The sequence below is a fragment of the Periplaneta americana genome, chromosome 17 (assembly GCF_040183065.1).
Source record: "Periplaneta americana isolate PAMFEO1 chromosome 17, P.americana_PAMFEO1_priV1, whole genome shotgun sequence".
NCBI classification, from domain to species: domain Eukaryota; kingdom Metazoa; phylum Arthropoda; class Insecta; order Blattodea; family Blattidae; genus Periplaneta; species Periplaneta americana.
This window is the reverse complement of record NC_091133.1, coordinates 73,822,228-73,848,696: the sequence shown is the minus strand read 5'-3', so window position 1 is coordinate 73,848,696 and position 26,469 is coordinate 73,822,228. Positions and strand designations below refer to the sequence as shown.

General features: G+C 34.0%; 2 protein-coding genes across 5 annotated transcripts in view; one reads left to right on the top strand and one right to left on the bottom strand.

The window, feature by feature from the left end:
* Positions 1-3,529, top strand: part of LOC138693057 (golgin subfamily A member 6-like protein 10) — a 42,232-nt gene extending 38,703 nt beyond the window's left edge. For all 4 annotated transcript variants that reach the window (XM_069816618.1, XM_069816614.1, XM_069816615.1 and 1 more), the window contains one exon: positions 1,075-3,529. In XM_069816618.1, the coding sequence (XP_069672719.1) occupies positions 1,075-1,610 (536 nt within the window). In that variant the 3' untranslated portion in view covers positions 1,611-3,529. The remainder of the gene's footprint in view (positions 1-1,074) is intronic.
* Positions 3,530-4,060: 531 nt separating this feature from the next.
* Prp19 (pre-mRNA processing factor 19) lies at positions 4,061-26,464 on the bottom strand. Its single transcript, XM_069816613.1, has 10 exons — positions 26,238-26,464; positions 19,921-20,070; positions 15,480-15,621; positions 12,916-13,054; positions 10,914-11,108; positions 7,792-7,977; positions 7,111-7,311; positions 6,875-7,016; positions 5,501-5,705; positions 4,061-4,818 (listed from the first exon to the last, which is right to left on the bottom strand). The coding sequence occupies exons 1-10, from the start codon at positions 26,254-26,256 to the stop codon at positions 4,677-4,679; spliced, it is 1,521 nt and encodes a 506-aa protein (XP_069672714.1). The 5' UTR covers positions 26,257-26,464; the 3' UTR covers positions 4,061-4,676.
* Positions 26,465-26,469: the final 5 nt, after the last annotated feature.

Below are 26,469 nucleotides of genomic sequence, written 5' to 3'. Positions count from 1 at the left end.
AATCTGGCATCCAGAATTTACAATAATAAAAACAATAAATTGGCCTACGTGCCAATAGTGGGTCAAAGGGAGGAAAAATGTATGTTTGTGATTTTCGTCAAAAAGAAAAAAAGAAAAATGTATGATTTTCACAATAAAAAGGGGGGGGGGAAGGAAAACTTATAGGCTACCTATTCATATATTTCTACAGTACTTTGTAACACTAGTTTATGATGACAAATACATTTTGAATATGACTGTGAGTTTTTACAGCTATTTTCCCACCTATATTTCCTATGTTCTAACGTACAAGAAGGTATGTTCCAAGGTACACGAACATGCTGTACCATGAAACACTTTAGATATTCCTTTATTTCATTTTTTCATCCTTAATAGATCTGTAAAACAAGAAAATGCATACAGATAGTAGTAAAAGAATCTTAAATAATTATTTGAAACATTTTTTCATGTAAAAGATTTCATTGCTCAAAATTTAAAAAATAAACGAAGTGTAAAAAATGTACAACAGTCTCACCTAATGATTGATGAATCCGACGAAAACAGTTTTTGCTATTCCCATTAGTAATGTTTTCCCTGATTTTTCTGAACCTAGAACTTTCTCTTGCAATTTATGAAAATTATACACAAAAAAGCTCATTTAAAATCCAATTGTCTGTTTCATACTTTGCATTCAAAAATGACAAAGATTGACAATAGCAAGACTGATGAGGTAATGCTTACACTGAGATGACTAATATTCTGAATATAAACGTGTTTTATTTAGTGTATATTTTCTATAAACGGAAAATAGGAACATTTGTGGAATAAATGACAATGTATTTTTCTGAACAAAGTTGCTTACTTTTTCTATTTGTAATTCTTTTGCAATCTGTTAAATTTCGAGATAATTGAAAATGAATTCTAGAGCAATCAACTGAATTTTAAATTCTTAGATTTTATGTGTTTTGTTACATAATTTTACATAATAATTTGAATAAAAATGTCTTAGTAAAGTTGACTTGGAATAAATTTCTCTTCATTATTATATTGTTACACAACATTTAATCAAGATTTTTTGTTTAATTCTGTTACTAGGAAAGACGAATGGGGGCACCATGGAGAATGGTGATGCCATTGTTCCTGCATTTCTAGATCAGGATTTGTTGGAAGATGCGATACAAAACCAAGAGAGATACACAGAATGGTGGAATGAAAAACTGGATAGAAATGTTGATGAAAGAATAGAAGCTCTTGAAAGGAAACAAGAAGATAGGGAACTCCTAGAAGAAACAAGGAGGGATTTATATGAAAGATTGTCCGAAGCCAGAGATGAGGCTTTGGACAGACAAGCAGATGCACTGCAAGAAAAGTTGGAGCGTCAAGCTGAGGCTAGTGAAGCATTACTTGAATTAAGACAAGAAGCAAAGGTAGCAAAATTGGAAAGAGATAAAGAAGTTATGGAGAAAAAAGCAGAGTTATATGAGCAAAGAATGGAAAGAGAAGAAGAAGAAAGGCAAGAGAAATTAGATAAGACTTTAGATGCATTAGCATTAGTAACTGAAGCACGAAAGTACAAGCTTACTGATTTCACGAGTTTCGAAAATTATTTACATTTATTTCAGCAACAATGAGCAGATTAAGTATTTAAGCAGTGTATACATATTACAAGAACATGAACAGTATATTTTGAGAGTACTCTTTGCAATGGAATTCTTAAATTTCAGTAATTTAAAAATTTTACTCTTTACATCGCACTAATTTCATATTTTTATGCAAGTGAATTTCTGCAATTATTATACGAGCCTATAGTGTTGTCAGTTCATGTTCCTGGTATTAAGTAGTATAGAGATCATAATTTTCCATGCCAGCCATCTTCAGTTTGGCTCTGCCTATGCGCATTTGAAAAATATAAAAATACATGACAAATTTAGAGCCTGATATTACACTGTAAGCTACTCATGTCGTACCTACGTTTATGATTTACAAAGTAAGAGAATTTCTGTAATTATTAGGTCTATACTAGTCTACAGTATAGTGATATAGATAGTGGAGTGGTGAAAGTTCATATTTCTGGTGTTAAGTAGGCCTACTGGCAGTATATAAGATTATAATCCCTCCATGCTCCATGTATATTTGAAGAAATGTAAAGTTTTTTTTAGTAATTTAAAGAGCCTGATATTGCAGCTAAAATAATGGCCATTCACTTTAGATGGACTGTAATTGTTACGAGATCTACAGGTGGAGTACCAAAGACTGTGGAAGAAATGCCAGAATAAAGAATATTAGGCCACGTAAAATGATGATTTTTGATAAAGTAGATAATTTAAAAGTTTTTAAGTATGTAACTGGAACAGTTACTCTATAATAGACTACCTAGTCCAATATTGTGAAGTCTGGAGCAAAAAGATTACATAGTTTATAATTGAGTAATAATAATAATAATAATAATAATAATAATAATAATAATAATAATAATAACAACATAAGAAGCATCAGTAGTCCCATTAGTCCCATTGTACTTGCTACATCAGAAATTATCCCACACAGCCTTCTTGAACACATGTACCAGTAGGAAAAATATCACATACATTCATTTCTTCAGAAAACTATAATTTTGTAATTTTGAATACCTGCCACACTGTCTTTAGCAAAACAGAGCTAATGTGTACATGCATTCCTTATACATTTCGTGTGTCGCCCTATAAGTACTCAATAATTACTGCATTCAAATATGCACTATCTTACTTTAGGTAATTTTTGATGACTTATGATGTACGAGGTACCCAGGTTTTGTTTTGTGACTCTTTGTAAGTGCCATGTGATGCAAAATCATCGATGCGATAATCTAACTCCTACCAGACTCTGGATAATATGCCAGATGTCACCACGTGGCTTTTTCAATCCTTATTCACAGTTCCAGCAGGACTTGTGGTAGAGGCGGCACATGGACTCTGTCATTTATAAAACCTCGCAAGAACTTACATGGGATTTAATCAGGGGATCGTGGAGATAATTTCATGAAAGCATTGTCGTTTCCCATTGGTCATAACCAACGTTCTGGAAGCTTGACAATGAGACAATCACGAACTTCACCGTGATAATGGGGAGGTGCTCCATCTTGTTGGTACAGAGGTAATCATTAGAATCTTCATTTAATTGCGGCATTAACCACGACTGGAGCATGTCGAGATGGGATATGCCAGTGCTATGGCCTCCATACAAAAAAAAAAGGCCATACGGCCTTGAACTTACGTGACAAATGTCACTTTAATGTAGAAATAACTAACATTTTTATTCTTTGAGTTACCCATACTATGTGCTACGATTATGACCTTATCAGGTAATACCGGTAACCAATAAGCATGCATCTATACTTTTATATTTGTTACATAATGTGCTCATAGAGAAACATTCTTTTTATGTTATGTAAATGTTTCTAATACAGTGGGCTAACAAAAGTACGAATAGTTATCATATCCAAATATTTTATACAATTTGTGTTATGGAAGTAAAGATATAAACGGAAATAAATAATGACTGAATTTTTAAATAAAGTTATTGGTTTCCACTTTTCCAAATATTAACAAATACATAGTCCTATATCTCCATTATGTTGTATATTTTGCCATCCATTCAGACACATGCGTGAGATGCACAGGGTTGCCAGATGTATGGTTTTACCCAGAACAATACGGTTTTAGCTCTTTTTTATTCTGCATATGATGTGAGTCTTGAACAGTATGCCAAATGTTCCTGGGTAAAAAAGTGCGGCCTATACATGGGCAAATATGGTAATTTGAATATACCCATAAAAACAATAAGTAATAGGTATACACACACGCATGCGCGCACGCACGCACAAATGCACAAGTTACGCATGTCAAGCTTTTAACTATCCAGAAAATGATTGCATCATTCAATATAATTTCTGTCCCTAATGTATGTTATGTTCACAAATTGGCAGCAACTGTGAAAAAAAGAAAGAAAGGATTCGAAATTTTTAAAAACATTTGTTAAAGAGGGAATAGAAGGATGAGAGCTGGTCTTGCTTACTGTAGTAAACACAACTTGTAAAGAGGACTCAAGTATGGCATTCATTTAATGCACAAATTACACTAATACATAATAGCATAAAGATATAATCCAACTTTAATCGAAAACTGGAAATGATAGTAGTAATAAAAAAAAAGCTGTCAAGCATATGCACCACTATGTATGTAATCAACAATATTTAGTAGTTATACATTTGTGCAGGATAACTTCAATCAAATGGCTTAAAATAGTGTGGCTCATATGATGAACTGAATAAAATGCAATCTTCAAAAATTACCGACACTCTAGTTCTAATATATGCATTCTTTTCTGTTGGCCTTTTGAACACGTATCATTTCAGGTCAAAAGGAGGAATGTGAACAGAACCAATTTTTCGAATCTATATTATAATTTGAACTTCATTTACAGCTTTTATTTTTATTTTATTGAGAGAATATTGCTAAAGTTTCTGCAAGAATAATTGACTCACAGATATCATGGATGTAATTGATACAACTTAAAAATATGACTGCTTCGAAATAGTTACAAAATATTTTAATTATTATTTCACATTTTATTCATTAGCAGCAAATTCTTGTTAACAGTTGTAACATCCTTTATCCTCTTGAAAGGGAAGAATAATGCAATCATACTTTTGTGTATGATTACAAACCATACAACTTAAGTGTTCTGTCCATGCTGGTAGAGGCAATGTATTGAGCATGACGACCGAATCTCACTCCTGTAGCCATTGCCGTATGATCATTAAATACTTTCAATTCCTGCCACTGTTTACAGAGGTACACTCTGGAAAATAAAGAAGCTTATGGCAGTCATAACAATATTACAAATAAAAATTTGTAAGTAACAAAATAAAGAAGGCACTGATTAATTTTGTTGCCTATTTTTATGCACTCACAAGCAGTAACACAAATACTTACTTATGGCTTTTACAGAACCTGGAGGTTCACTTCCACCCTCACATAAGCCCACCATTGGTCCCTATCCTGAGCAAGATTAATCCAGTCTCTACCATCATATCCCACCTCCCTCAAATCTATTTTAATATTATCCTTCCATCTATGTCTCGGCCTTCCCAAAGATCTTTTTCCCTCCAGTCTCCCAACTAACACTCTGTATGAATTTCCGGATTTGCCCATATGTGCTATATGCCCTGGCCATCTCAAATGTCTGGATTTAATGTTCCTAATTATGTCAGGTGAAGAATACAATGTGTGCAGTTCTGCGTTGTGTAACTTTCTCCATTCTCCTGTAACTTCATCCCTTTTAACCTCAAATATTTTCCTAAGCACCTTATTCTCAAATATCCTTAACCTCTGTTCCTCTCTCAAAGTGAGAGTCCAAGTTTCACAACCATACAGAACAACCGATAATATAACTGTTTTATAAATTCTAACTTTCAACATAAATACAAGTCATTTAAATTAAACTTTCAAAATAGACGACAAAACTTTATAAATTAACTTACCTTACATCAGATCCTGCAACAGCGAGATATGTACCACTCTGATCAAAACAAAGGTCCCGAATTTCGTAACCTTCATCCATTTGTAATGTCTTGAAATTTTTCAGCTTTCTCAAATCCCAAAGCTTAACACATGCATCATCAGCTGCTGTTGCTAAGTAGTAGCCATTTTCAGAAAATGAAATGGCAGTGATAGGACCAGAATGACCTAAAATAAAATTTCACAATGAAGACTATGACAAATAATAAAAATGAAAATAATACAAATGTCTGAAATGTGCACACCAAAGCAGAAGATATAGAATGGATAAAGTATTCTGTATTCATATGTTCATTCCTAACATATTACATTCAATGAATTTTCTGGTATTCTAAAATGTATTGCTTTCAAGTGAAGTTAACAATCAGAAATGTGTATTACTGTCAGTTAAAATATGTGTTCAAGGCATGCAATATTTTTTTTTTTGCCACCAGGTTGTCTTTTCGACATTTCTGGTCTTCTCTCCTGGCCATGGCTTAGTTGTAACCCACTTCTGAGGTTGGGGCGCCTGGAGGGCGGAGTTACATTACCCCGATGATGTGATAGGATGATTATGATAATGTGGTGCCAGGAGAGGTCTTAAATCTAAACTTAACCTAAATTCCAGACCATGGACGAACACAGGAATAATCCCCTTTAAGGAATAATTCCCGTGCTCTAACCGGGAATCGAACCCAGGACCTCATGAATTATAGCCAGAAGCTCTGACCACTAGACCATGAGGCTGGTCAAGGCATGCAATATACGACATATAATGGAATGAATTCTATGTATAAAGACGTTCAGCAAACGTAAAGGCTATACCTAAATATTAAGAAACAAAATTACATTTCTCTAGCACAGTATACCTTGTGTAAATAAAACCCTGTTTCCAGATGGAACAAAAGCATATGATTATACTGTAATGAATCTCAAATCTAGTTTCACTTAACAGGATGAATAAACAGTACTGTAATTCATATCATTCAAAGCATTATGGCTCAAGATATGCAGGATTGTGGCTACACTGTTTATATGAGGAGATCTCTAGTTTGGCCACTGCTGGCAGTAGCAGATGCATTATTATCATAGCAGTAACAAAGCTAAAAGTCTGGGTAATTATACAAGAAAAATTTTGATACTGGCGTAATAATTCGATCAAGCATTATGCAATATAAGGGAGCCATTTAACAATTTAAATGAACCCAATAATGAAACTGAACTAACTTTAACTGGTTTTATATACTACTTATGATTAAAACCATTTCATACATGGTTATCTTTAACTCATAATGCTAAATATCCTTTTTTTCTCCTCCTTTCCTTCTGAAACCAAAATAAAAATTATAACCTCCTACCTGGAAAATTTGCTACATTTGACTGCTCTTTTAAGTCCCATATTTTGACCTGAGAATCTGAAGTTCCTGTACCAAAAATGAGACCATCAGGATGAAACTGAGCTGTCGTTAGTGCAATACCACTCGATCCTTGATCTGCTACCTGTAGTATGTAAACAAACAATGAACCACGAATTATTACAATAATATACACACTATTGTACCGTATATAAAAGAACAGAAATAAATAGCAATACCTTTGTTAATAAACGTCCACTTCGAATATCTGAGAATGCCCAGTGTTGGTCTGTTGATGTAGAAAGAACATAATCGCCTGTTGGATGAAGCGACAACCCTGTTACTGGACCTTCATGTGCTCGAAGCATCTGTGTTGTCTGTGAGGTTGGGACATTCCACACTCGAATTGTTGTATCTGGAGAAGCTGTTATCACTAAATCCTATTAAACATACAACATTTTGATATATTGTTCATGATCATTCATTTAGCAGAGTGAATCCAGAACTATATTAATGGATTAAAAATAAGTTTTCTTATTCACTATTTGAAAATATCATAATATTCTTTGTAAAATGAAAAGGGTATGAAACAAGTTTAACATTTAAATTTTATGCAAGAAAATCTTAAGACTCCATACCACAGACACGTATATATAATATACGTTTTATAATTATTTCCCTGAATTTTCATTATAAACACTATCTTAATACAGTAAGAAAGATTTTATACAAATTTAATTTACAACATGTCAGATCATAAAATGATATAAAACAAGACTTTCCGTAACTTCACTGTACAATGAATCAATCAGTCATTCAATTAGGAATAGTAAAATGAAGGAAATTAAGGGTAGGTAATTTTTAAGACAAATCTTTTAACAACTATTTCCTTATGTATTAGTTCAGACATAGATAATTACCTCATCTGGATGATATATAACACGTGTGACTCTCTTAGTATGTCCCTTCAGAATAGCCACTACTTGTTCAGTATCCTTGTTAAAAACAGTAGCATTTCTATCATTGCCTCCAGTAAGAATTTTGCTAGTATCTGCACCATGGATATCAAGTGAGAGAATGCCGGGTATACTAGCACTATGAAGACCCTGTAAGCAATTTATGTTTTATAACAATCAACTCTATTTATTAATAATAATAATCCTTGGTGCCACAGGCCATGAAGAGCCAAGACCTACCAGCCGGCTGCTGGCCTCACGACCACAAGCTGAAGCAGAAGTGGGCGATCATCCAACCAGAATGGCGGTATCGTGTGGTTAGCACGATGAGCCTCCCAGTCGTTATAACTGGTTTGCGTTACCGGATTTTGCTATCTATCATAGCTCCCCAAGTGCATCAAAATGCTGGGTGGGCACCGACGCCATATACTGGCCGAAATTTCATGAGAAAATTTATTCCCCCATGAGGGTTCGAACCAGCATGCATTCTGTAATGCGAGTCATTGGCAGGATGCCTTAGACCACGACACCACACCGTGGGACAACTCTATTTATTAATACTATGATATTTCTATCACATAAATTTAATTTAAAGCTTAATTAAAAACAGAAAAACAATTTTTTAAATTGCTTTCTTTACAGGCCTACTGTATAGAAGAGCTCTTTTCTTTATGAACAAATGCTATGCCACTCAATAATTATTTATAGCAGCCTCACAAATGCAGAATCTAAAACTTTTACTTCCGAACATTTATAACAGCAAAAATTCTGCTTTTCTAGTTAGTTAAAAATGAATAAATAACATTCGTTTTTTTCAATCTTATCTGAAAGAACTACATAAATATACCAACAAAAAGAATTACCAAAATAATGTTACCATGTGAAACTATATGATAAAACAGACAACCATTTTAACAGTAAAGTAACTAATAATTTTTAATTACAGAAAGCCAAAATGTAGTGGTTAATATAGAAAACAACTTGCAAAGGCTGGTTTGTGGATTTTCCATTCCAAATACCAAATGGTACGAGTATATGCAGTTATCATCCAGAAACAAATGCAGAAAATTTCAAATATTGGTTTACAAACAAACTTCTGAATTTTTTACACGAAGGTTCCACAATAATTATGAACAACACTGCCACAGTATTTCACCGTCTTAAACTCCCTAATACAAAAACTTTCCAGCAGAACATAACTGTATGATTAAAAAAAGTTACATTCAATACAATTCAACAACCACCATTCCTGAGATACTTGAACTGGTAATGCAACACAAAAACCGAAGAAAAGAATATTAGGCAGAACTGCTAATTAAATGGGCCATAAGGACTATTATGACTTATTGCCAGCATAATCCAATTAAATTAGGGCCAAAGCTAGGGAAAAAGGTCACCATTCAGTATTGTCTGTCTATCCGAGTTATCGTACTGTATTACTAGTATGCAAAATGTCTCCTATGAATATCAAATGAAAACTTGTGCTAATTATCGAAAAAAAAAATGTGCAAATAACTGAGCAGCTTGGAAAAGAAATGTCGCATCAGAATACAAGCTTAGCATAACAATTGTGCGCAATTTAATAGAAAACAAGGATAAAGTTCTACACATTACTGTACTTTATTAGCCTTTGCGGATGTTATTGACATAATAGCGAGGTCAGAAAGAGATCTAATAAAAACCTTCAGAAATCTAAGAGATGCAGCTGGAAATATGGGATTAAAAATTAATGGAAACAAAACAAAATACATGGTAGTCAATAACAAAAATAATAATAAAACTTCTAAGTACATTGAGATTGATGATGCCAAATTTGAGACAGTCCAGAGCTTTGTATATCTTGGATCACTAGTTAATAGTAACAATGATATCTCAGAGGAAATAAGTAGAAGAATACAAAGCGCCAATAGGTGTTATTATGGGCTGCAAAAACAAGTTAAATCAAGATTGCTATCTCGTGGCACAAAATGTAGACTATATAAGACCCTAATAAAACCAGTGTTGACCTATGCATCAGAGACGTGGCCTCTTAGCGAAAGGGATAAATTTAGATTGGCCGCATTCGAAAGGAAGATATTGCGAAGGATTTTTGGACCTGTAAGGGATGGTGAAACTTGGAGAATAAGATATAACAACGAATTATACTAGCTTTATGAGTCTCCCGATATAATAACATCCATTAAGATTGCTCGTCTGAGATGGGCAGGGCATGTTAAGAGAATGGATGAATGTGAAATACCTAGGAAGGTGATGGAATATGGGATTGCTGGAGGAAGAAGAGTTGGAAGGCCAAAGCTACGATGGATGGACTGTGTTATGGACGACATTAAGTGGCTTGGAGTGAAGAACTGGTGGACGGTGGCTAAAGATCAAGACCGATGGAGAAGAATTCTTAAGGAAGCCGAGGCCCGATAAGGGCTGTAGCGCTATGGATGATGATGATTACTGTACTTTATTGTGTTTATTACTTATTACAAGCGTAATATTGCACAGTATAGTGTCTAGTATGAAGACATCAGTGGTTGCAGCATGGCATGAACTTTAAACTACGTACGAAACTGTATTCTACACATAATTTATGAAAATCATTCATCCGATTTTTTCGATTAACTGTTCAGTTCACCCCCTTCATTACCCCAGATAATAGAGTTCTATTGTAATTAGTTTTCTTCCATATGCCTTAAGTATTGAACGTGGAATAATACTGGAGCACTATTTCATCACAAGTGTTAACTTCAACATGGGTACTTCTTATGCTTTTACCATCATTAGTCACTGATTATCACTTTTTACACATTTAATATCAGAAGTCTGGAATTGTATTTAAATTACGATAATCGCATTTACGTTATAAAAATTCTTTGGCTTCTCAGTAGCATTTATAACTATTTTAAAATAAAATGAATAATCTTACACTAAAACATAAATGATTTATACTCATGCTATTGCTCATATTATTAATAAAACCAATTATGATAGGACAAATACCTACAATGAAAGTATTTTTAATAACAATAACTACACAAAAGGAAAAGTACTATAGCTTTAAGCCTCATAATGCTGCATTCAGAGTAAATGGTACATACGGGATGTGAAGAAAGTGTATGGAAGGTGCGTATGGAATCATGTGAGATCAGGTCCTCTGGTACAGTTCTTCCTCTCTTTTTCCGTTCTTGAGTCAATACTGTTGCCTTGTCCTGAAGCTTCTGTATAACCTCAGCCGTCATACCTGCCTGTTCTGTTGGTTGGTTTGCTATACCACCAGCTTCCACAGCAATTGCCTGGAACAAGAGCAGCAGTATTCAAATGACAATTACAGATAATACATCAAAAAAAGTTTTGCATAACTTCGGTCCCAAGAGTTCCTGAACCTTTACATTAAAACGGAAGAGAGATATACAAAAGTAACATATCAGCTTTCTTTATTGCTTATCACTACCAAACATTACAAACTCTACAATAATACAGCTTGACTTTCTCAATTTGAGTTGCTGACTATGGCCTATATCAGTACCTTCAATACCTGGTAGCATGTCTTCTTGCAGTGATGCATACCTGTATTCATCATGGCATACCGTCCACTAGTTAATCAAGGTGCTTTTGGCTCAGATTGTCCCACTTCTCAATGGTGATTCAGCATAGCTCTCAGATTGGTTGGTGTGTCATCTCGTCCATAAACAGTACTTTTTAATGTATTTCAGGCATGTTCGATAGGGTTCATGTCTATGGAACATGCCAGCCACTCTAGTCTAGTGATTTCGACATCACAAAGAAAGTCATTAACGAGATGTGCACGATGGGCGCGAGAATTATCCATTAAGACGAATTTCTCTTCGAAATTCTGGTGATACGGTTGCACTATGGGTCTGCATTTGCTGGACAGTGTGTCTAAGCATGCAGCTTGACCAGACTGCTTCCAAACACGTCTCTGACGATCGTCTGGTTGAAGGCATATGTGACACTCATCTGTGAAAAGAACTTTATGCCAATTCTGATGAGTCCATTCAGTATAATGTTGGGCCCATCTGTACCTCACCCCATGACGTCTAGATTTCAGAGCTAGACAACAGTCTAAGGGGCTATGTTACTGATGCAATATAAACATTCAACATTAAGGTTCAGGAAATCTTGGGACCAAGGTGATGCAAAACTTTTTTTTGATGTGTGTATATAACTGCTTAAACAGATACAAATTACAATACAAACACAAATATGAGATATCTGCACTGAAATCCAGATAAGAAAAATATTCAGGTAAACAAACATTTGATGCAAAATGCATTATGCCGCTATGATATGTAAAGTGATTTGTCATCTTACTGCAGCGTTGCGAATTCTCCACATGCATTCAGTACAGACTGTTAATATTGAAATAGGTTTCAGTTACTATGAAGACAGGCATTTAATACTATAGAGTAATGCATTTTTATAATACCTTGTTGATGATTAGTCAGATTTTTCACCACAAGAACGATGTGGAGGTAAATAAACATTTCATAATTGTATGAAAATTGTATTACACAGTCGTTTTAATGCTGTTGCCTGTGCAGAATCCACCACACTAAAGCACAGATCTCTCTAATACAGTGGCAAGTGTTTGTTCATTGTTTATGTTCAGTGTAATATTAACAATGTACATGCATGTACAGGAGAGATAACTTTGCAATGTTACGAAAGAGCAAGACAAGTCTTGACGTTACATATAAAATGGTATAGGTTATGTTAGGTTGTGACACAGGTTTTAGTTAGATGAAAAGCAGTAGTACTGGCTGACGGAATCCCATCTACTTTAAACAATGGATTGTGGTAACCCATATCTGCATTTTAAATGTACCACGAATCTCGGTTCATAATTTTAACTTACTCCACTTCTGTCTAAATCATCAATCACGAACATTTCATAAGAAACTGCGAACTAATTTCTAGCGCATACGTCATCACTATCATCACTAGCCAATAAGAGTATATGTGTAACGTGATACAATGATGTGGAAGGTGGCAAAACTCCACCCTTTTGTTTATCTGAATATTTGTCTTATCTGAAATTCAGTATAAAAATGTTATAATATGAGTAATCAGAACACTTACAGGCTGAGGTATTCCTGCTGGATTTGTGGTAATTCCAGCTTGTGGTTTAAGAGTTGCAAGAGCCTCACGAGCAGCTGTAACTTCTTTAGTTAATCGAGCTATTACACGACAGGCAGCATCATGCTGATACAAAGCGTGACTGTTGATAAAAATAAAATATTTAATTAGTTACTTGTTAAAGACAGGATGATTCTACATATTTTACCCTCGTAGACTTCTTAGTCTGTCCCTAAATATCTGTACATTTTCTTAAGCTTGAACACTCAAATATGAAATACATGCAGATATTAAATTCAAAAATTAGCCTACATGGTGTACTTATTATCTAAAGAGGGCAATACACAAAATCTATACTAAACTGCATAGTGGACGTAACTGATCTCATATTTAGTCTGGGTTGTTATAGCTAAGCAAGCAATCTCTTCCAGCTATTGTTAGTGAGAAGCCAAGTGAATATATATATATATATATATATATATTTAATGCGAAAAATTAATTTTACATATATGGGTACTGTGTGTAGAGTAACCAGATGACTAGAAACAGAAAAGAAGACTTTTACTGTGGGAAAAAAGAAAAAAAAAAAAAAAAAAAGAGGACACAAGAAAATAGAATTATAATGAAGTAATACTAAACTTTGGCCCATACATTTTTTATCTGAACTCATAACTTCAGTAGTACAAATTCACTTGAAGAGCATCACGTTTTATGCTACAAATACTTTTGTGCAGATCGAATTTTTTCTAACAACTGTGGCTTGTTTAATAAATATTTATAAACGCCAATGCAAGAGTACAACTTAAAATTACACTGTAACATAAGGAGACTCTTTATAGATTCTATTTTGAATCTGTTTCTTACATCAGTCCATTGTGATGATATATTCTCTCAACATTTGCGTTATGTCCTGGTATACAAAAGAATTATTCCGCTATTTTGAGAAACTCTGAATGATAGCCAACAGATTTACTTGCTTTGAAATATTTACACCACTTCTCATTGCAATTTAAGTCATGAAGTGCAGAATTTTCATTCACAAACTCTTTAAATTACAAAATTGATCAAAACATTTAACATCAACAATAACAATTCCTTTACTGCTTAAATATCTGCAACATTCAATTTCATTGTAGTCAAGCTCTCTCATCTTAAGCCACTTAAAACAATCAAATTCAACAAAGTCCTGAATCCATTTCCTCAAGTACTGCATACATGACCGGTACAGTGACACAGCTTCCTCCATAAACTTTTGTACTTCTGTCGTAAGTCTCTCTTCTTCTGCCTGCCTCAACATTTCTTTAGCTCTTAAACATACAAAGGAACCTTGAAATCTATTTTCTAAAACTCCATAAACTAACTGATAATATCTCAAATTTCAAGTACGAAATTGCATTCTCTTCCTAATTCTTGAATTTTGGAATGAAACACTGACATCAATGAATGTAAATGTCAAAGATAGGCTTCACTTAATCTGTTCACAAGAATCCCAGCCACCAAGTCACTCAATTGAGTAAGCTTCTTGTATAATGGCAATTGACTTAATATATGTCAACATATTTGTCAAACTTGGAGTCAGGCCAAAAAAAAAAAGGGAAAAACACTAGAGGAGAGGGATTCGATCCGGTGCTGTGGACTGAACTTCAGTGTAGCTCAGTGGTTAGAGCACTTGGTACATAGAACCAAGGACCCAGATTCGATCCCTGGCGCTGGAGCGAATTTTTTTCCTTCTCTAATAAGCATTGTTCACAAGAAACTGAATTAAAATCTTATTGGTCTAGGCTGAGACAAGGAATAAGACTCTAATGCAGGGTACTTGATATTATCAAGTATTCTTTCTATAGCAGGAAAGAGTGACTTATAGAAATGATTCTACCTCAGAGCCCTGTAAATACAAGCCATAACTGGTCCTCATACAAATAAATCATGAAATGAACTATGTAATTACGATTAATCTTTCCATATGATAATGTTCAGAAACAAATAGTCTATACTATTTTGTCAATTTGTCTTATGTAAGAAAATTATTAGAACTAATTTCGAAGAAATTGCCATGTTATACTATTTTCTTAAAAATAAAGATCCCTTAATTCTTCAATATTGGCTGGGTAACTGGCTAAGAAGAAACTGCCTGCTGAAAGATGCACTGGAAGAAATGGTGAATGGGAGTAAAGTTCGGGGGACAAGATTATACCAGATGATAGACAACATGAAGATATATGGATTGTATGCAGACTGAAAAGAAAGAGGAAAACAGGAAAGATTGGAGAATGCTGGGTTTGCAGTGAAAGAACTACCCTTGGGCAGAAAACTATGAGTGAATGAGTAATTCTTCAATAAAAATTATTATAGGCCTATTTCATGTGTATCATGCCCAGAGGAACTGACTCATAAACGCCAAATATGAAGGTATACCAAGAACAACTTTTCCACATTACAGATGCTAAAAATTTACTTCCATTAAAATCTCGAAATGTAATTTTTGCAGCATCATAATACTTACATGGTACAATGTGAAACTACAGATTATGTCACTGTACAGAAACACAAATAAAAATGCTACTAACCTCAACTCCTGCCTTGCAGTTTGCAATTGCTGTCTCTGAGTAAAACTATGCAACATGACAGCATCCCATTCATCCTGAAGTGTCTTTAAAATAGCAGGAATACTTGTTGCTGAAGGAGGCTTTGGTTTAACTACAGGTGTAGCTGTAAAATAAAATACAGAATTCAGCAAAATATTGGGGTGAGGAAGAAGGGGATATTATGGCATCTTCTTCGTCCTCGAAAAAAAAAGCATATAGTCTTAACTATTGAAACAAAGTTGTGATTTTAAATGGATTTTAACAGAGGGAATGCAAGTCTTCTTTCACTAAAAATCAAACTTTCCTCTAAGAAGCTGTAGTGTAATATTTTGTGTGTATTTGAAAATTCGAATAAACTAAAATTCTAAACACTGGTCACAATTAATTAGAATTATCGATATTCTACTATATGACATTTTGATTATTAACAATAATCGTGTTTTATCTTTCTTTTTTTAGGTTCTCTGACTGTATGACTTCGATGTAATGGTCACTTTTCTATAAATGGCAATTTGTAAAATTTAAAAATGTACGAGTTTATATATTTAGTACTGTATTTTAATTTTACATTTTATTTATTTAATTTATACTTAGACCAGAGCGTTTAGAATAGAAAGTGTGGTAACTCGGCAAGGGTCTAATAGGACTTTTAAACCCCCTAGTGTCGCCGCGGCAACTGAGCGAAACATTGGCATGGCGATCATTCTAAGATTGCAGTTTTCCTCGTAAGACCGTGGACAGAGCATGTAGAACTCGTTCTGCTATGGAATTAAGAAGATATTTCTTGTGATGTTCGGGTGATTTTTATTGTGCCGTTTATGTGAGCGAGTAGTAATAAGCCTAATTGTTTTGTTCTTGATGTAAATCCAATTATAGATACTCTATAATCTGTAAGGAAAAGACTTTCTTTTATCCATCCATAGACTAGAATATTTTTCAGAAGTGGTGTAGAGCAATTCCACGAACACAGAAGACTGTATGCTCGTTCTTATATCTGTGATATCCATTTTTCTGCGGTTTTGATTGTGATTTTTTAAAATTATGATTTATTTAACGACGCTCGCAACTGCAGAGGTTATATCAGCTTCGCCAGTGTGTCGGAATTTTGTCCCACAGGAGTTTTTTTACATGCCATTAAATCTACTGACATGAGCCTGTCGCATTTAAACACACTTAAATGCCATCGATCTCGGCCGGGATCGAACCCGCAACCTCGAGCATTGAAAGCCAGCACTATATCAACTGCGCTACCGAGGGCAACTTTTGATTGTAAGAGCCGATAAATTTATTATTGCCAGTAAAGAGGTAGGACTTCCACGCAAGAACTGGCGACCAAAACCGTATGCTATAACACATATTTTCCCAAACTTGCCTCGATATCTTAAAAAAAGAAAAGAAGAGAAAATATCCAACGAAGGACATCAATCCGTTCTCATAACAATGTATCCTTACCAAGTACCATCTGGCTATGACCAATTCCATTGACGCAAAATAATCCAGCAGTTGATACAGCATCATTAAATATCCGAGTAAAAAATAATTGGATGTGACACCCGAAAATCAGAAGAACACCTTAGTTGATCATGCGCTTGTATGCATTTATGTACCATTACTCCACACCTGAATGCCCAAAATTATGTCTAGTTACATTGACCGTAATTCCTTCCAGTGAATGAACTCCAGACCAGCATTTCAGCTGTTTAGTATGAGTTTTTCAAAATCGATGGGTTCGAGGAAAGTGAAAATACAAAAGAATTCAAAGGTGAATGAATGATCATGCAGATACGTTGAACTCAAAGACTCCCTCGTCTGCCCTGTACAAAGAATTCTAGCATTACATGATTTTAGAAAATATATGACACGTAATTGACAATATAAAGAACACGTTTGCCTAAGAAAGAACCCTTGAATTATTTAGAGTGACAATTCAGAGCACTAGCGAAATATATTAATTCTTGTGGAATAGCAGATTTAAATATATTCAGACAGAAAAAAATTAACTAGGATCCTCTAGAGCGATATTTTGGAATTAAAAAATTATTATCTTGTGATGATTACCATAGACTTTCTACATGTGAAGATTTTTCAATCTATGTGCCGGTTAAAAAGTGTGCTGTATTAAAGTGCTAATTGTGAACTCCTAATTGAATCCAAGCACCTAGCTTCTACTTCATTAAATATGCATGTTTAATTATTAATTATTTTATTTTTAATAATAGCACTTTAGTCGTAATTAACGTAAAAGTTATTTCGGTAACAAAAGTACAGTATAATTCTACTTTGCATCTAGGCTAGAACTTAATCTGGTTTACAATTTTATTACAGTTGTTTATTACGTTTCCACATCATAAGAGATTTCTAATCGAGCATGTGAGAAAGTAATATACCTCATGGAAAAGTCGTTAATTTAATATTCTCCAATAAGTAACATACAACTACTTAATACAGTGCTACCAAATTGTTCTAATTTTACAAAACACAAAATAACCTAGGTATTTCAAAAGATCAAAACTTGCATTAGCAGAGCTATAATATCGAAGCTTAATTTATGAGTCTAAGTTGCACGTAATATTTTTTGTTCCCCTGAATTACGTATAAACCAGATACAACTGCAACTAATGACTAAATAGTAGATAAAAATTATTGGTGAAGATAAAGTGTCTCCTTTATTATATTGCAATCTTTCTTGTGTATAAAAACTATAATTTCATGTCAATGCGTACTTTATAATGCCATAAAAATTTTCAGTTTTGCGATGCTGTACTTTTTCTTTTTTTGCGTATTTCTGGCTGAAGCTGGCACAATGTTCCATTTTTCGGTTAATTATTATATTTACTATTCAGGGTTGTGTTATATAACTCACAATTTGTTAATATAGTAATATTACATTTTTAAAGAAGTAAAATATTGTAACTAAGTACTTTACAATACATTCTTATCTAATGGGTTATTTTTAAAAACCTTTTTCATTCACTTGAATAGTGATCTTGAAACTGGGCACTGAAAATAGGGCTAGCGCCACTCGGCTACGATCCACTGAACTAGAGGAAGTAACGTCTTCTACCCGCTCTGGCAGTAGTAAAAAAGTATTGGTGAAAATATAATGTCCCATTTGATATATTATATTATATTTTCTTGTACATCGAAAACTATAATTTTGTGTCAAAATGTACTTACAACAACACAAAAATGTTGTTTTGCGAAGCTGTACTTTTTTTTGCATTCTTCTCTCTGAAGCTGACAGAATGTTCCAGTTTACTGTTGATTATTATAGTCGTATTTACGATTCAGGAGTGAATGATATAACTCAAGAGTAGTTAATGTAGTAGTATTATATTTTTTAAATAAGTAAAATATTGTGATAAACTATATAATACTTTTATCTAGTGAGTATTTTAAAAACATCTGCATTGACTCGAATAGCACTCCTGAAATTGAGAACAGAAAGCAGAGCGAGCGCCGCTCTGCGACGAACCGCTGGACTAGTGGAAGTATCGTCACTTTCTCTTCTACCCGCTCTGCTTAGACATTTAAACATATAGTTCATATTTTATGTAAAGATATCCTCTTTACTCCTTGAATTAGTTGAGTCACTTACTGAGGAAAAACTACCTACTGAAGGATGTAATGGAAGGAATAGTGAACAGGAGAAGAGTTTGAGGGAGAAGAAGATATCAGATGATAGACAATATTAAGATACATGGATCATATGCGGAGACAAAGATTACGAAAAATAGGAAAGATTGGAGAATGCTGGGTTTACAGTGAAGGACTTACTCTTGAGCAAAAAATTATGAATGAATGACCTTTGAAGGTGCATAGAGGACAAAGGTAGAGTTCCATGCTTTCAGGACCTCAGCACTAGAATGACGTGAAGTGATTGGCACCATACTCCAGCCACCATATTCCAGGAAAAGAACCAGAACTTATTTCTGTTATAAAATATGGAACAATATAATGCAAAATTGTAAGTTTGTTAAGCTATAGTTTTAATGTTCAATGTAATAGACGCATATTAAATTTTAGTAATTTATTTTGAGAGAAATGCGACCATCACATTCTGGTATGATAAATGAACAAGTAAAAAGTAAAGTAGCTTAAGTACATTTAAGCATTTTCTAGTGTGGGATTAAAAATAAAGAGCACTTTCCAATACCAACTGTATGTGCCAAAGTATCACTTGGACAGGAGTGCAGGCCTGAAAGACTCAATTTTTGAAGAATGAAAAAGGACATAAATGGTAGACAAGCAGAAAAGGAAAATAAAAACAATATAATGTGAATGACTATGGAAAAGAAGGATGTTGAGAGAGAAAAGAGGTGAGGGGGAGAGGACAATGGCGACAAAGACTCAATGTCCTGATAAAAGAATAAATGAAAACAAAGCTTGAAAGACAATTAATTAATCTTAAATAATTACTTACTTTTAACATCTATGAGCATATCAGTGGAAAGTTCTTTGCCATTGATAGGATCTACACCATTCTCCACTACATACTTTTCAATCAGACGTCTTTCAAATATGGCGCCTGATACTGGAGATATAACAGGATGTTCTGGAACCTCATTGGAAACTGTAACATAATTCAGTGCAAATATTTAGGCCTATATCTAACAAACTAATTTGATATTTGATATTTATTATATTATAGGCTAGTTCATAGAAAAAGGTACATACATAGCCTATAATCATTTAAAACCTTACATTACATACTTTATAATTTTACATATAGATATACCATTTTTTTATACAATTTCTACAATCTAAATATTTAATATAAGATTTTTTTGTTTTATCTTGCACTTGCGTCTAGTTTTGTGCAAGACTCAACTTATTTTAGTATGTTGTTACAATTAGTAATTCTACATCTATAACACAAAAACAAGTGTATAAACATATTTGTCCAATTATTTTTTTTTCATTAAATTCTAGTTATTTCATTTATCCTTTCCATTCTAATTTTTTAGCCAAAAATAGATATAGGCCTAATTGCTTTTTGTAACTTCGTATTATTATTATTCATAAGTTTTCTTATAGCTATTTCTTTATTCATTTGCAGGAACTTTTCATTTACAAATTTCATCCGTATTTCTTTTGTATATTGACATTCAAAACAATATGAATTCATCTTCTCTATGTCCACATAATGGGCACGTGGCTTGAGGTATATTACCTCTATTATTTCTTAATCTCCAAATCTCTAGTCTGAACCAGGCCAGTTCAAATCTTTCTTTCATTTTCATATTCTCCATGTACTCCATCCCCATTTTTTTTATATTCATTAAAATATATTAGGGATAGCATTTCATTGATACTACTAAAATCATTTTTCTAGTAACATTTTTGCACCTTGATTCAATTAAATTTAAGGCTTGCTGCCCTGTTTCTAGTAGCCAAGTTATCCTATAACCACCCCAATACTATATTAAAAAAGTTATTTTTAATTTTCACGATTGCTTTATTTGTCGTCTTTGCAATATTTAACACACTAACACATGTACGGTTAAGAAACTTAAACGATATAAACAAAATTATGTACCAGTACCTTAGAATAAAATACTGTATATGTTAAATCAAATTTTACTGAAGTACATATTACTGAAAATGTTCTTAGGGATGTAAGAGATATGAAATCAATAAGTCATCATGGAAAGGTGAAGAGGTGCACAACGTGCTTTTGCAATTAAAAGCTTTTACAAAAACAACAGTGTTGAGGGTATTAGGCGTGAATTTCGTCATTTTAATTTATGACGTCATTATGTGACTTTCATTTCATACAAAATTTATGTCGTACATCAATTAAAACATCATGATATTCTCAACTGAAAGACGTTTTGTGAGAAGATTTTAAATCAATGGACGACGAATTTTTTGCCACTCTGTTCATGTTGGAACACGGTATAAAGAAGATACAGTAGAGACAAATAGCCCATTTCGTGGGAACAAATTCTGAGTGCGCATGTCACGAAACCAGGTGTATTATCTGGAACCTCCACCAGATGGTTCTCTATCTATGACAGGGCTGGCATAATTTAATATTAACTGAAAAGATTTATTACTCATCTTTTAACAATTTGAAAGACGTAAGGCAAAGGAATGGCAACATAATCATAATAATAATTACTTCCGTATGTAAACATCATGAAAATATTCATTAATTGACGCTAATTTTTAAGTCACTGGTAGATGCTTATGTTGGTAACGTAATATTGAACCATTAGCTACATAGATCATGACATTCGTTTCAATGAAATTACGATGTCAACAATGGATATAATAAAATTTTGTTGACTAGCTAATAACATTATATTAGTGATGGATATTATTTCATACCAGTAACGTTATACTTAGACTTACATGATTATTCCTATTATTGACAGTAATATTTTGTATATTGATATTGATTTTTTTTCCAAATTGGAATTAATATACACATTAAAATCTCTAACTATCGGTTGAATAGACTGTCTCTAAAAAGTGTAAGTGAAAGAAAACATTACCTCGACTACATAATAATTACCCAATTATATTGGTGTATAGCTAGCTCTTGGATCTAGCTATGAAAGAGTGATTGAAAAGATACAAAATTGATAAGAGCAATGACTCTTGCCTGTGTAATGACATGCCGTAGTTTGAACTCCCGTGAGTGCATTATTTCCTGGGTTCGAGGCTTACATAGAGATGAGTACTTAGTATGCTTATGAAGGAGTTAAAAAAAGTCAAAATTTACATACATAATGATTTTTGTCCATAATAATAAGCCAACTTTGTAAGGGAATTATTTCCTAAGTTTGACTCTTATAAAATTCTAAGATGTAGGTACCGCAATGAGGGTTTGGTGTAGGGCTCTTGTGTCTAGCTATGGAGTTAAGAATTTGTATACTGTGCAACAAGCAACTTCTCAAAATTAACACACAAACTTCTGTCATGTTTATTGAACAAAATCAGTTTATATGGTGAAAAAGATCTCTCAACGTATACTGATGTGACTGGAGCATACTTAAACAGTGCCATTCTGGCTACATAATCGTTCCATTAGTAGTGAAAGCAAGAAATTCTGCTACCAACTGACGATAATATAAAGAAGCTTTCGATGGTTTTAATTTTGGCATTTTTCATCATACAACAGTACCCTCACTAAGACAATTCTAGACTGACTGCGTACTTGGTGTTCTGAACATTGTGCTGGAGTCAGAAGGACAAGGTCGATTCCAAAGCAAAACAACAATGCTGCATTGCAACACTGTGTCCCATATCTATGGCTACTATACTCTCGGCTCCACAAGTAAAGAACCCTGGCCTCATACCACTTCTACACAGATGACAGTGATTGACAGGCCAGTTAGGGGAGGTAAACTTGCTAAAACTTTCAGCTGTTGCCATGTTTGCGGTTGGCTTGACTCTTTAAATGTATTTTCTTTTGCAACTGGTTGGATTCTTTCAAAAATGGAAAATTCACAACACAGCATTCTCGGCGGTCTTCTGGCGGTATCTTTGTCCACAGTTTCACTAATTGGGGGAGCGTGTCAGTCAGATTTATGGCTTCCTGAACCCAACCCTGCAACGAAGGTTCTTTACTTGTGAAACAAAGAGTAAGAACTGCAATTTCCTTAGTTTCGAACGGAGGAAAAATGCAGTATTGTTGAGTGAGTAGGCCTAGTCATATAAAGAAAAAGACAAAAAAAAAGTACATATAAAAACAAAAAAGGGCAAAAAAAAAGTACATATTAAAGCAAAAAAGGCGTTAACGGCAAAAAAAAGGCAAGATCAAACTTCATCAGAATGCTTCACTTCTCATGATTCGTGCACATTTACTAAAAGCCTTTAAATATGAACATTCAAATAAAATAGGCATTTTCCTAAACATCTGATGTCTAGTTATAACTGAAACTTGGAAAATTCAGGTGGCCCAAATTTTGTTTCTGGGTCTGTACAAGACCATACCTTTGTGGAATAGGCCCCTAGGATTTTTAATGCAAGTTAAAATTAATTACTGCACAGAAAATCACAATAACCACAAATATTTTAAATTTAGCCTAAATGCTGTGCTAATGTTCGAATTGGCAACACTAAAGTTCGTCCAACACTGTGGTTTGCTGAAGTTTAAATTCAAAACGAAAAATTAAGCTTATATGATAATTTAAATCAACAACATTTTATATGTGAATATGGAGGAGACTCGAGCATGTGAAATGAATCTTTGCTAGAAAGAAAAAAAAAAAAGGAATTGGTTGGGCCGCTGGCTGAAAAGAAACTGCCTAATGAAGGATACCCTTGAAGGAATACTGAACAGGAGAAAAGTTCGGGTCAGAAGAAGATATCAGATGACAGACAACAATAAGATACACCAGTCATATGCGAAGACTAAGAGGAAGGCAGAAAATAGGAAAGAAAGAATGAATTAAACATTTTATACCATTAATTGCTCTTTATAACAGTTGAGTAGGATACGCTTCTAAACCTTTGTTATGACCGTGTTATGGAAAAATATATCAGTAAGAACCAATACTGTCTTTACGTTTAACATATTGGTATACCTACCTAAACTGAAAGTTAGCAGTTCATTTCTGAGGAAATTGTATCACTAAACTTTTATTTCGACTTTAAATACCTACACAATGTTGCATTTCTGAGTGAAAGTCTAATAATGATACCACATTAAAATTAATTACACTTAGGTCTATAACAATTTCTTTATTCCCCAAAAGATAAGGATGAAAATGTACTATACATGAAATAGTGCTATCACATGTAGGCTAATCACTCACTTTGTTGATGATATAACTTAATTCTTTAAGAAAACTGCAAACAACTTTATGGTACATCTAGAAAATCAATTCTTAGATACTTTGAACTTACAAACTTACAAATGCTGTCTCTCATAAATTCCAGAATTTACCCCGGATCTAAGTTATATGACTATACGATATCGATATCGGTAGTGTGTTTATGAGAATTTATGTTGGCTAGATTGGAGAAGGGTGAGGTCATAAGATTGACGTGACTACTTTTTGTGTTTGCAGGGGAACTACTGCGTGTTCAGTTCAAAGTGTGTCATGGCTCGCCGTATGCCGTCATGTGGCTAGCCGATGAGCCTAGAGAATTCAATCTTCCTACACTTCCGCAAAGGTGTATTACCTATGTGCCAGAGAAGTTGCCTAGCAAGTACGGCGTTCATTCTGAAAAGTACATACCGATACCTACGGTAAAACCGGTAGTGGCAGGAATGTGAACTGTTTGTAAACACGTACTGAGGTGAGTTTTTTTCTTACTGTTGGGATATAGCGAGAGGGTTAAGACGATTACTTACGTATTTGTTGACATAACTTTGACGGTCAACATGGACACGGAGCATTTGATGTGTGTTGTGGAATGTTGCCATATGCAACCGATGATAACAAATACCCTGCGTACGACTTGCCCGCGCAAGAAACAGTTCGAAAGAGGTTGTGGTAGTACACAGACCGTACAGACTGCTATCTGTTGCTACGACTTCAAGTTATACCGTATACGTTCTCAAGTTCAGATTGAACGCCTTGAATAATAGGCAACTTCTCTGACATAAAAGCTGAAACTCGCTTCAAATCGCTGACTCACAACAGTGACGTCATGACACACTTTGAAATGAACAACCAGTATATAGGTGACTATGGCCCATTTTAAAATAAGTTACGGTACTAAAATGGGCAGATTTGTCTGTTTGTCGAATGCACATCATCACGCTTATGAAAAGGAACTTTTCAGCGCTAATAATTTATTTTGTGTGCACACGGTTAGAAATTTTGGGGGAAGAGGGCAAGGAAGGCAACCGTGTTCCGAAATATATACACAAATAATACAGTACAATAGTGTTAGGTTAAATTAGTTTCTGTGCACAAATATATTCAAATTTATGTATTTTACCAAGTTACGTGGCTTTTCGGAAAGCACAATAGCGACTGAAGTACATAGCACGGCACTCTGAAGCTGTTCTATCTTCCTTCTCAAACTATGTCAAGAAATGAATAAAATTGACCTTCTTGGCCTAACCTAACTTTTTTTTTCCTCTGAGATAACAAGGTACGCCTACCATACACGTCCATAAAGATACGTTTCATGTATCGGAGATAATAGAAATACTGGTCGAGTTATTATTCTACTCACAAAATTCACATAACCTACCACCTTACAAAAAGGATGGGCTACTCCAGCTTTAACTTGGAGGTAGTAATTACATCAATAAATAAGGGTAAGCCTATTACATTCAAAGATTTAAATTTTCTATACAAACTTGAAACATTCACGTCAAATACCTCATCTAGAAGTACACCTCATTTTTGTAGACTTTGCTACAAACAAATCTCTAAACATAATTGCAAGGCAGCAGTACTGTCGAAGTAAGTGTCTATCCCAAGTATAAATATCCTTGGTAGGTTTACTACTCATATACGATTAACTACTTCTACGCCGTCTATTTTCACTCTAACATTTATTGTAATAATACTTGACGATATGTAACATTTTTATTTAAGTAATGTGTTTGCAATTCATCATAACCAACTGGATAGGAGGAGTAATCTGATGCCCAATTGCTCTGAAAATGCCGGTAGCAGTATGATGTCTATCTTTGTAACGTTAGCCAGAAATATTTAAAATAAACTACTGTTGTATTCTACTGGAATAGTACAGTATATAATGCCCAATGAAATAAACAGCATGTATATACATTTCAATATGCAATAAAAACTATTCAATACTCACTAGCACAACACAGCGCCATTTTCCTAAAACACCTGTGTTCAAAATAAGGATGAAGATGAAAAGAATATAAAATCGTAAATCTAATGCATATCGAATGAACTATATAGCCACACAAACAATTATAGTTTTTACTAATGCCTTATACTGAATCTTTAAGTCTCTTTCATACAAATCTTATATTGACTCTGGGCAATTTTTGGCAAGTCCTGAGCGACACTAGCGACGCCTCAAC

Coding starts and splice junctions, on each gene's coding strand:
- Prp19 (XM_069816613.1), bottom strand. Junction 11,109..12,915: donor CAGCAGGAATACCTCAGCCT/GTAAGTGTTCTG, acceptor CTCTTGTTCCAG/GCAATTGCTGTGGAAGCTGG. Junction 7,312..7,791: donor TTATATATCATCCAGATGAG/GTAATTATCTAT, acceptor TATGTTTAATAG/GATTTAGTGATAACAGCTTC.